This window comes from Balearica regulorum, chromosome 3, assembly GCF_011004875.1.
Source record: "Balearica regulorum gibbericeps isolate bBalReg1 chromosome 3, bBalReg1.pri, whole genome shotgun sequence".
NCBI classification, from domain to species: domain Eukaryota; kingdom Metazoa; phylum Chordata; class Aves; order Gruiformes; family Gruidae; genus Balearica; species Balearica regulorum.
This window is the reverse complement of record NC_046186.1, coordinates 85,648,715-85,660,957: the sequence shown is the minus strand read 5'-3', so window position 1 is coordinate 85,660,957 and position 12,243 is coordinate 85,648,715. Positions and strand designations below refer to the sequence as shown.

The following is a 12,243-nucleotide window of genomic DNA, read 5'->3' as shown; positions in this document are numbered from 1 at the left end:
GCTGCTGTGCTCTGCGCCAGAGAGAAGAGCTGAGGGGTAGCAGCACTTGCACAGCCAGGTTCATGTGAAGAGCCAGCACATACCATTCAGGTATTAGGCCAGGGTCTGCCATTTCCCAGCTGACAAACATTTCCCTGAGCCTTAAGCTATTTGCAGGAATGAGAACTGCAGAGGTGTAGAAACCTGAGGGGTCAGGCCTAGGACAAACATGCTAAAAATATTTTTCTAGTGCATTGGTGCCTTGGAAAATCTTCTGTGTTACCCCACAATTCAGATGGTTATTCAAGTTCAAACTACCCCATCTGGCAAGAGTTTGTGAGTTAATCACAAATGAGAGCAGGTCATCTGTAAATGTAAAGATTAGTGTGAAAGGCAAAAGAAATTGGGAGCGTCACCTGATTTGGAACAAGCCAAGATAGGAACGCAGTCGCTCAGCTGCTGCCTCCCGTCTATGGACCGCTCCAGGAAACGGTACGGCCCTAATGAGAAATGAACAGAGGACTGCAAATCCCTGCTATAGGCAGGATTTTCCTGCACATGCAACCACTTAGCGCTGCAGCTGTGCTGACAACTCATGCCCCAAATTCAGTAAATGCTCCCCTTCCTCACATGTCTGAAAGAGAAATACACCTGCCGCGGGTGGCTGAGAGCAGCATCCTGTGCTGCTGTGGCAATCGAAGCAGAATCCCGACCCCCTGAGTGGTGCTAAAGCAATTCCCCTCTGCTAGAGGAGCAAGGGCTGCCTCGTCTTGGAAAGGGACTTACTGTTTCTGCTCCGGTGCCTCTCCAGATGTGCTTCTATCAGGGGCTGTTTATATACCAGCTCTGTGTGTGCTGCACTGCGACATCACTGGGGAGCTTTCCCTGCCGATGCCGGCCGAGCTACCGGCGTGCTGCAGGTGTGTCACACGTGAGCAGATGGGGAACAGTGAGAGCGAGGGTTGATTCTCGCTCTGCATCTCATCTTGCTCACAGCAGGTTTCACACTGTTTCTCTGTTACCCGGTCAGATGCATGGAGTTCTCTTTTCTAGTTCTACCGGTATCAGTCCTGGGGAGTAGCATCTGCGCTGGCAATAAAGAAACATGAAAAAGGAGCCATTGAGGTTGCCTAGCAGAAAGGAAGAGAATTAATCTTCTAAAAGGAAAAGACTTGATCTTCCTCTACCATACATTTCAGCTCCAGCCCCTATATAAATTTCATATTAATTTCTTACAAGCCACATAGGTACTGAGGTTGTTGCTGACTTGTTTGCCGGATTATTTGGGGTGTTAGTGTCACGCTGCATAACTAGGTCAGTCAGCACGTTGGTATTTAGCAGCTCATACATCTGCACGTGATTTTGTAATTTTCCCCTTAAATTCTCTAAAAGTACGGTTGGGAGGACACCTCTATGTTGAACACTTACTATACTAAGGTAGGGACTGAACACTGAGGCCAACTGATTTCATTTTTTTTGATGTACTTGTTCACTCCAACCGCTGTGCTGCCTCCTCATACTCCAATTCCCTTGGCAGGGTATGTGCGCAGGATTTCATTTTGGCTTGTGGTATTCTTAGTAAAAATGTTAAATAGTTTCAATTCTTGTGTCCAAAATGCACCAATAGAGCCAAAAATCCTAATGCTATTTAGAATTTGGCCGTATATTTCTAAATGTTGATGGCAAGAATATATTGAAAATATTAGAGATCTCCTTTTTATTCTTCAGACAAACATCTACTACTTCTTCCAACTTTTTTTCCAATTGCTCTTTAATCTCCTTAGCACAGGAAATATTTTCCTATGTGTGATGACTCATACGCTACACCTCTCAAAACTGGCCTGTTAGATGAAGTTTCTCAAATCAAAATTTAGCTTACAGAAATTCTATTAACGCTGTATCTGAAAGAAATAGCTAGGCTCAGCTCTTAAACTATGTCCCACAAGGAGTGAGGCTTACATCAGTCTGTAAATTGAGTAAATCTGGAAATCTCCTAGAAGTGATAATTATGAAACCCTAACATACAGCGCTAAAGTAAAAGTATACTCTGGAACAGAGTTTGAAAGAAATATTCTGTACACTGGAAAAGAACAAATCCCTGCAGATCTGAATAAGAAGGTGGGATAATTCTGTATTTGGGGCCTCTATGGATTCTGTGTGTTAAAAGCTTATTTTCCCAATCAGAGAACTAAGTACGATTGAGAATATACATGGAAGAAGATCTCTTAAGGAGGGTGAATCGTCTAAGCTGTCACTTTTCCAACTGTAAGAGAAATTAGAACTACTAATACCCGGGAAAAGAGCATATGTTATTGTTGTTCAGGTGGAGACTTCGTACCTGTAAGAAGTGTAATATTCTCTGAGGCAGGGAGAGGAGGTGGAGAGGACCATCCAGAGAAGTCCTGATCACTGTAGCGCTTTGGAGAAAAGGTATCCAAAGACCAGCAATTTTCAGGGAGTGAGTGATGTAGAATGCAGAAAAACATTGTCATGACAGCTCACTGTGTCTATAGGGGAAAATTCAAATAATCTGTAGAATAAGATTATACAAGTCAGATCAACTATCAGCTACCTTTTGGCCTGCTTTTACATCAAAACTTCCTTGTTTATGTGATATCACAATTCATTCCTGAGTTGCTAGAATTTGGTTATGGTTCATCTAAAAATTCCAGGGAATTTACAATTCCTAAATAATCAATTGTTACAGATAAGCATTAAAAAAATTTCACAGATTTTATCCCACAGCAAGAGCTTGTGCAGCTTTCCAGTGCAGTACTGAGCAAATTGTTCTAATAACTAATAGAGAACTCCTGCTTGAATTGTTTTAATTAACTGGTTTATGCAGTCCAATCCTAAAGGGAACTCATACATATTTACAGAAAGTAGCCAGGCCTATAGACCTGTAAAATTAAGCACAAATAACTTAATGAAAGGCAAAGATAAGCGTATGGTCAATATTTTCCGATTATGTCTAGGGCTGACAATCATGAATCACCTAACACAACACCTAATTTTGGACATGCTGTTTTAAACTGTATTCCAGTGCCACACAGCTGTCAAGACTTTTTGGACTATTCAAAAAGAAAAGATGTCTTACTATAACAGCTTACCTGTTACATAAGAGGAAAACATAATTTAAGGCTTAACAAGAAGCTGTGGATTTAACGTAGGTAGAAAGACTGAAAGCTAGACACAGAGGAGAGAGCATGCCAGGAAGGACACTTTCCATCTGTCCAAGAAGCAGGTACTAATACTGCCAGGTGATATGGTGAACCTGATGAGTGAGCAGTCTAACCCAACATTGCAGATCATGAGTTGCCTTCAAAATTATATTGTAAGGGAATAATTCATCCTAATTTCTTCAACTTGTACTTCAGAGCACAAAGAATAAAATAGTTATTCTCCCTTTTGTGAAGACCCATCTGATATATTGCATTTGAGCAAATGCTCAAACCAACTTGCAGATGCTTGCAAGCATAAATTTAATTGATAATGACAATACGTATTAAATTGTGTAATTCCACTGAGTTATAATACAGCAGATGCCTTAACAACTCATTGATATGGCAGCATAAGTTCATTTACCATTTACTGCAGAAAATGTAGCATCTCTCCATAGTTACGGTATTTCTTACGGTAGTGCCCTTGAAATCAGTTTGATTTTTCTGAGTTGTGCACTTAAAATGAGCAATACAATAAATGTAAGTATTAAATATCTAACTGGAGAGTTAGAGAGAGCCGCTTTCTATTTAATGTTTTATGATCTATTTGTGTTACATTATCAGGGTATGCCCGTGGTATTTTGAGGAGTGATGTAAGCTTGCTGTGCCAGCTCTGGCTCTGTTGGATCAGAGTCACGGCAGGATGGCCCTAGGAGAGCTAACTCCTTTTATGTGGACTTGGGAGAGCTGATTCCTGTTTACGCGGTTTCATGACTTTTATCTGGCTCAGCTAAAGCTCAAATCTGCCTGAAATATACCATGGTGACATACCCTACGCCCTCCTCTTCACGCTGTAGACCTAGCACTTGTGGGACAGTCATTATACTTTATAAAAAAAACTTGCTAAAAGCCTGAAACTGCATCCTTGCAACAGAAGGAACGATGAGGAAAATAACAATGTGGAAATCCAAACACCTTCAAAGCAGCGTTATGCAGTCACATGAAATACACCTGACCAATGTTCCTTATAACTAGTAAATAGAGTCTCAGCAATCCGATAGCTGCGTTCATGGAAAAGCTGTTTTCTTGCCTATATGCAATCTGCCTCTTACTTTCCTACCTGAACTTTAAAGTAGCATTTTGTCTTTTGTGACAGAGCTACTCCAACTTGCACGTTCATCTTTGTAGCACAAGGCGCTCTCGCTTGTAGTAGCCTTCTTCAGGTTCTGGGTGTGACCGACAGCAAAAACCTCAGCATGAGTTTTTCCTCAGCCAAACCCAACCTCATTCAAAAACGACCTTTAAATTTGCTGGCTTATTCTGTGAAACAATCTGGCTGGCTGGCAGTGCAGGTGTTTAGGTGTAAGGGCATCCTGTGGTTTAAGATTTGACAGACTCCAGTTGGTGTCCCTAGTTATTTGACAGTGATGTGGCAACACTAAGTGGTTGCTGATGAACAGGTTTGCAGTGATCATGCCTCTGTTTTCTGTTTTTGTTTTTTGTTTTTATCTTTTCCTCAGGGGAAATCGCTCACATCAAAGAGGTTAACCAGTCTAGTGCAGTCCTACTAAAAGGATCACCTTGTAGCATGGAAGCAGACTCAAATCATTATACATACTTTGTAGCTCACTGATTGCCTGACTCAGAGGACAGTAGAACAAGATGTTGCATGAGCAAGGACCTGACTTGTTTTCTTTTGTGTATACTAAGGCATTACAGACTCCGAGGGACTCTCTAGCCTTTCGATGCCTCCATTTCGAAAACTGTCTGCTCACTTCCTCCTTCATATCAAGCTGGATCTGTGTCTTTTTATTTTCTGCAAGCTCAAGTACAGTGAAAAAAAAGCTTCTGCTAGGCACAGTTTATTAAAAAAAATACGTCAAAAAACTGGAAGAAATGTAAAAAATGCATATATTAATAAATATACATATGGCATCACATTTATTGCACAATAAATTAGCACAGAAGGTTTCATTTCACTGATGTATTCACATTGAGAAAGAAAGCCTGTGTCTTTGTCTGTTGTCTGTATATTCTCTGTTAATGTTTCTTGCATTTATTTTTATACCATATTTAAAAAAGAACACCTTTTACTCCAGATGTATTAAAGTTGATCCTTTCTCTGTAAATTTGTGTATGTTTATATTGTTGTTTTATCTTTCATTAAAAGATGCAGAATCTCTTTCCTTTGGGAAGTTTGAGATTTTAATATCGAATCTGAAGATTAGTCAAGAGCAAAATCATCCCCAAAAGTTACACACCTTGTGCTTTCTAAAAAGTGACATGAAATGGCATTTTCTTTCTCTCAGTGACACCTAATCAAACACACGTTTTTGATAATCATTTACTTTTTATTTTCTTCTATCAAGCTAGCAGCAGAGAGACCTTTCCAGCTTGCTCATCACCACATCAGCAAACCTTTCTTTAAGCTTAGACCCGTTCCGTAGCAGTGCAGCCTGCACAGCCCTTCAGTCGCTGCCCGAGACCGGATCGACTGAACTGCATTTCCTTAGGAACGGACATGAACAAAGCTGGCTGAGAGCACAAGCGTATACTTGCTAAATAGGAAGGGCAGTGTGTCTTGCTCCTCGCTGTCACTTGTGACGCAATGCACTCGCTGTCACTTGTGACGCAATTTTAAGCTGAAAAGGTAGTGGTTTGGGAGTGCTGAGTGTGCTGTCTGTAGAGTAAACCGTTGGTGGTAGGCTGTCCTTTGAATTCAAGGGCTCTGTTCAGGTCTGCTGTTGTACGTCTGCTGCTGAGATAACTCATGCAGAGACCTGTTGACAGATGTATGAGGGCATGTAGCCGCTGCCTGTGAGGCAGCAGATGTCGGGCTTCTGAAGCTAAACTGAGCTGGAACCAGAAATCTCTGCTTGGCCCAAGAAACAGCACTTTTGACTGAGAGAGGTGACGTAAGGATAGTAGGCAGAATCTCCAAGTAGAAAAGCGATGATGGAAACTAAGTCGAACGACAAAATGCTGGTACTTCCAGGGCATCGTAGGATGCATAGGACGAACAAGCCTCCTTAGCGATGCACAGGATAGACTCAGGAGAGCCAACTCTAGTACCATCTGTCGTACTGCCTTTGGTCTGATATTGAGAAACAGGAATCTTGTTTCAAAGGGACTACCAAAGCTGAAAACACATGCCCACACACACACACACACACAAAAGTGGGACAGTCATAGACACAATCAGGCAATACATTTGAATACATTAACGCTAGAATCATCACATTTAACAGCAGATACCCACCCGAGCTGTTGCCGCTAAGGACAGGGCTCCTGCGCCGAGCCGCTGTGGGCAGAAGGGAGCTGAGCTGCTTTCTGCTGGGGCCGCTGGCTCCCCCACCGGCTCTGCCGGCAGCCTGGTGCAGCCGTGGCCCTGACTGCAGCATCTCTAAGGAGGCAGTCTGAATGAACCCAAGACCAAACACATTATAAATCACCATGAATGGCTGTTCCCCCGCTTTTTGCTCGGTTGGGGTTTCTGGAGGTTTGGGATTTTTGTTTGTTCTTTGTTTTCACATGCCACTGTGTTTCTGGTTTGTAGCTAGGATGATAATCACCCCTTTAAAGTGTCTCAGTTTTTGTAAGCACAATTCTACTAAGCTTTTATCAGAAAACACTGGAGAGCTTGATTTTTTTAAGAGCTCCATCTAGGTCAACTCAAAATATTCACAGTCTAGGGAAGCCAGATGAATTTTAATAAATAGCCACATTGAACCCCAGATCTTAAACTCAGATTTAATTTTCCTTTACCACAGAAATGTGAGCTCTGAGGCATGAACTTGGGGCCAGGCAATCCACAGAAATTTGAGCTCTGTTTCACTTCTCAGTGCCAAATAGAGATATTTATTTCCAAACTCCTGCTGCCACCCATTGCATCAGCTGGTATATTGCCTGCTTTGCCTTAGGAGTTAACTAATTAGATACCAGTGGCTCCTTTGAAGAATCACTCCATTCTAATAACTAATGTTTCAAAATCATGCATTAGGTATTTCATGCAACTTTACCCTATTTTTTTTTTTTTTCTGAAATCACTTTGCAACACGAACTGTGATAAAAAGATGTGGAGCATTTGTATTCCTGAACCCGTTTTGTAATTATTCTAGTTCTTTTCTTTCAATAAATATGAAGTCTCTATTGAATGGACGTCTTTTCCTGTGTTTGCACAGGATTTAACACACCGTCTGTAAAGGAAAACTATGCATTACTAATAAGGATTTCAAAGTAGGCAGAGAGGAAGGTTTTATTTGAGCGTAGTTTCAAATGACCCGACTCCACTGTTCCACATGAGTGAATTTGGCCCAGACAGACCAAATAAAATCTCTTCTACAACCAGTTGATTTTTAAAGGGTTTGTCTGCGATCTTTTGATACCTCACCTGATCACTGTCATCTGCCAGTACTGGGAATGGAAACTCCATGTAGGAGCAAACATCCTTTTACTTCCCCACAGAGAAAAGAGAAATGTTTGTTTCTAAATTTGTACGAAGATTCACTTCCAGGAATTAACTCAGATTAAGGCATGTTTGTACAACCACCAAACAGCTGAAGTATGATTTTGGTTACACAATGATACAGCCATTAGGAATTTCAGTGAGGCCACGACTCTGCTGAGGAAAAACGGACCGAGAGAGAAACCCAGCCTGAGGGGACTGCAGTTCTTGTCTCCTGGGGAAGAGCCATCAATCGGTGCCTCCTGGCGCTGCCCAGGAAGCTGGAAACACCCTCTGTTGAGGGATATTAATTGTAATATTCATTAAAATAACCACTTGGAGCTGGGAACTTCAGTCCGAGAGTTGGGGTTCATCAGACAGTGCCTTTCCTCATGCATCCTTGTGCATGAAACAGCTCTTAAGCCTGTGGCAGAAAGAAGTGTTTGCTGGTTCTGCTGCATCCTTGAGATGGTCTTGTGCTCCCAGACCAGCCTGGGAAGGAAAATGGCCAGTGGGAGAGACGGGAGCTTCCCTGGCACCTACCTGAGAACAACAAAACATTCATCCCTCCTTCCATAAGGTGCAATTAAAAACTGTCCTTCAACCCTACAAAACCAAAGAGGGAGGAGAAAGGCCTTAAACGGTGATGAGAGAAACTGCAAAGTGCTGAGCTGAAACAGTAGTGGAGACTGGCCAAAAATTAATGAGCTGAAGGTGAATGCAGGAGTAAGGAACGGAAATTAATTGTGCTGACCAGAACAGAACCGACAAGGGAGGAGAACTGGGGAACTGAGTAATTAGGAGCAAGAGAGGCTGAATGCAGCTGGTGGATTGCCAGCCTGTTGGCTACAGCCACGCAGGGTTGGAATCAAACCCCAAAAAATCAGACAAGACCAACTGTGGCTGGCCCTTTAAAATCCAACATTTTTTCAGCTAGAAAGCAATTAATACCAAATATAGAGAACTGCCTTTTTCAAACTGCAACCCTAAAATTGTTTGAAATCATGAGACATACACACCAAATAGTCACCCAAGAAATAAGAAATAGGAGGGCAAAAACCAGTTCCAGAAAACGAGACCTGTAGGAATGCATTTAGGATGTTTTTTTAAAAAAATGAATGAAAGACAAAGCAGACAACTAAAGTGAGAGAAGGCTGCTTTCTTCAAGTAGCTGGAATGAGGAGTTGAGAACCTCCAGTGATTTGTTTGTGGCTCTTCCATTTATTTATCTTTATGCCAACTGATTAACAGCCATTTGAATTTAGATTTTAAAATTGCCATATTTTAAATTTCCTTTCTAGCTAGAGATGTTGTGCATAGAACTAACACCACTGGACTTACTAACTTAAGTGCATAAAACATAGGAATTTTGCTAAAAGAAAATTAATAGCTATCGGGACTAATATGAAACAAGGTTTTAATCCCAAGATGTTCAAGGTAAATTAGCAACGATTTCTTTAAACATATTCTGTGTCCACAATTGGTTTAAGCAAATCACTAAGTGATTGTGAGTCATACCAGTCTGCCTTTTGAGCTGACTGTGCTAAACACATTAATGCTTTTGTCTCCTGTGAGTTGAAGACAGGCTGAAGCCCCAACAGCAAAGAGGTGGAGGGGAAGAGAAGACGATGTCTCTGGGGCCAGGCTCCCCCTCCCCATGCTGTTGCAGACTGCAGAGTCCTCAAGTGACATGTGGTACAAATAAATGGGGGGAGTTTTTTTGTACAAACATGGACTTGAGGACTGCAGAGGCTGTCCAGACAGTCATTATCTCTGCCACTACAAAATTTTTTTCCTAATATCTAAACTAAATCTTCTTTGCTTCAATGTATCCCTTTATTTTTTGACCAGACTACTACAATCACTGTAATAAAATGTTCCCTACCTTTCAAATAGGTAAATGGCCATTGCAACGTTACATCCTCCTTTGGTTTTCTTATTGGTGTTTTCTGAAGTGCTGAGTGACTTCGTTGCCCTCCACTGGGTTGGGGGTGTTACAGCTTTCTTGGAGGACAGTCCCCAGAGCAGGCTGCAGGGCTCCCACCCAGGTTTTATGGGAGGAGGGCGGAGGATTTGCTGTTGCACTTCTGTCTGTACACACAACTATGGGGCTTGGCCCTTTTTGCAGTAGATGGCCACTACTGAATTGTGCCAGCATATGCGGCACGGTGATGCCCAGATCCTTTGCAGTAAAGCACAGCTGGTTGTTCCCCTTTTGCGTAGCTGACCCTTCGTTGGTCAACAAGGTGTCTTCAGCTGTCTGTTGAGTAGTGTCTTTGTTTTTCAGACCATCTTTCTCTTTTACCAAGGTCGCTTTTCCTTTTTGATTCTACCCTGTGAAATACTCATAGTCCTTTTACCTGTGGTATCTTTGGGAGTGGGTGAGAGTGAGGAATCTGCTGCCCTGGTGCTTTAAGCCAGATGCACGAATGAGAGTGAGTACTGCCTTCACTATTTGCCGTAAGGGATCTATATGTGTAAATTGTTAAAAGAAATTGCCATGACAATAAACTCTGAGAACCTGCTCAAATGCTAGATGATAGTCCTTATTTACAAGTGTGGACATGGACAGTAAATATCAAACAATATTAAGACACGATTGTAAATGTTACCTTGTTAGTGGCATTTGCACAATTTTTATTGTACTTTTCCTTCACTCCCAAAATATAATCTGCCGCATTCACCGTCATTGTCTCTTTTTTTGATTTGACTAGATTTTGAAAGCTATTAGATTCATCACAGATGCCAGCTTTCAAAGGAGATACTATTTACCACCCTTGCTCTTAACCTTGTGGCTGCTCCTTCCAGTATATCACATAAATGAAGCAGTTCATTATTCATATAACTTTTCTATCTACCTCTTTGCCCCTTTTCCCCTCTCCTTTTTGAAAAATGAGTGGCAATGGCATATTTAATGGAACTTACTTTCCCGCCTTTTGGCAGAGAAGAATGTATAACCTGAAATCTGTGACCTTTTTGAGTTCATCTCTTCTGACACACTGTTCTTTATATTGCTCGTCTCTTCTTTCAGACACTCTTTCTTCTCTCCCCCTCCCCCTCAGTAACATCTTTTTTTAGGATTCTCTATCTTTTATGGTTCTTTTCCTTTGTTCCTCTGATCCTTGCTCCATTGATCCCTCCCGCATGTTCCTATGGTGTCCACTGATGCTCTTTACGCTTAGCTCCTCTGTTTTATATTTCTTGGAATAGAAAGAAATTAAAAGGAAAAAAAAAAAAGGGGGGGGGGTCGGGGGGAGGGAAAGCATTGAAGGGAAGCAGGCCAGCGCTAGGGCCAGGGCTGATGCAGAACATGCCTCTGACCGTGACCGGATCTCAGGGGACCGTGCTGCAGCTGGGTGCCAGCCTTTCTCCTTCCCCAGTGGCACAGACTAGGGAAAGTGGCATTGATCACTTTGTGTTTTTTAACAAGAAAGAGAAAAATCCAAGGGTTTGGAGGCCACAAGACCTTGAGGAATAAAAGAAAGAGAAAAAGAGAGGGGAAGGAGTGACAAAAATAAAAAAAGAGCATAAAAATAACAGCTGGGATAGTGACATCAAGGCCCACCACCAGCCTCTCATTATGACTGTCGCTCGCTTTCTGCATCCTGAGAGCACTCACGGATGGCTGCTGACCTCCCGCTCTGAATGTTCAATGCTGTGACCAACCAAGCCTCAGGAGTAAGCAGAAGAGGAGTGAGAGACAACAGGACACGTGTGTGTTTGGTGGCACTGCCTGACCTGGGGCTCAGCACTGGGAAATAAAAGGCTGAGCATCGAGAAGACAGGAGGACTTCCACCTATGTACCCTTCACACCACAAGGAGTCCGCTGCTTCTATTTTTCATCTCAATAAAAATTTTGAATGTGCTGCCCCGAATGAATTGTGTAGAAAAAAAAAAGATGGGCAAGAAGAAAAAGCCTTTACATGCCCAGCGTGGTGAAGTTTAATGTTGCCATGGAAGCCGCATCCTTTTGCAGTTCCTGAAAGCTCCTGTACCAGGATGGAGCTCATTACTCCTCGTTACTGATGCCTTGCAGTCTTGTGCCTGCAGCTGCAGCGGCGGCTGCCTGCTTCTTCTTGCTCTGTCAGAGCAGAGCTGTCTGCAGCAGCCAGCATGAGTCCTTCATGTAATGCAGAAATGGCTGCTTTTAACAACTCTCTCTCCTGGGTATCATTACTTTCTGTTTATTGGTACTGATACGGTAGCGCCAGCATATCAGCGCTGATCTGGTACAATACTGCCAAAATTTTAATTCTGCTAAGGAAAAATGTGTAAACTGAATGGTAATTATTTGACTTGTGTAATGCTGAATATGAAAAATATTAATTATAGGAAATTATTGGATGGGACATTTCTGGGATTCATTATAGCCCGTTATTTTGGCTATATTGAAAACAAAGGAAGGAAGATAAGTCAAAACAATTTTCTTTACCATAGTAAAGCAAACTAGTTTGGTGTTATCCAAAGTTTGGTGGTTTGGGTTTTTTTTCTTTATTTTTTCTGACAGCTCTGAAGTAATAATATGCCATATCTTTCCATTTGTTTTTGTTTTGTGTTTTTTTTTTTAATTATTATAATTATTTTTTGTGGTCAAGTCTTGCTGTTTTATGTGCTGAGAACTGATATTCATAGGAAACATACAAACCCGATTATTTTTC

General features: G+C 41.9%; 1 protein-coding gene across 6 annotated transcripts in view; it reads left to right on the top strand.

Moving 5' to 3' along the window:
* Positions 1-12,243, top strand: part of RGS7 (regulator of G protein signaling 7) — a 343,507-nt gene that overhangs the window by 322,301 nt on the left and 8,963 nt on the right. For 2 of the 6 annotated variants that reach the window (XM_075748791.1, XM_075748787.1), the window contains one exon: positions 4,661-5,321. The exons of 1 other annotated variant lie outside the window; for it this stretch is intronic. In XM_075748791.1, the coding sequence (XP_075604906.1) occupies positions 4,661-4,711 (51 nt within the window). In that variant the 3' untranslated portion in view covers positions 4,712-5,321. Of the gene's footprint in view, positions 1-4,660; positions 5,322-12,243 lie in introns of those variants that run through there. 3 more of the 6 variants (XM_075748786.1, XM_075748789.1, XM_075748784.1) reach the window with 3 other exon arrangements.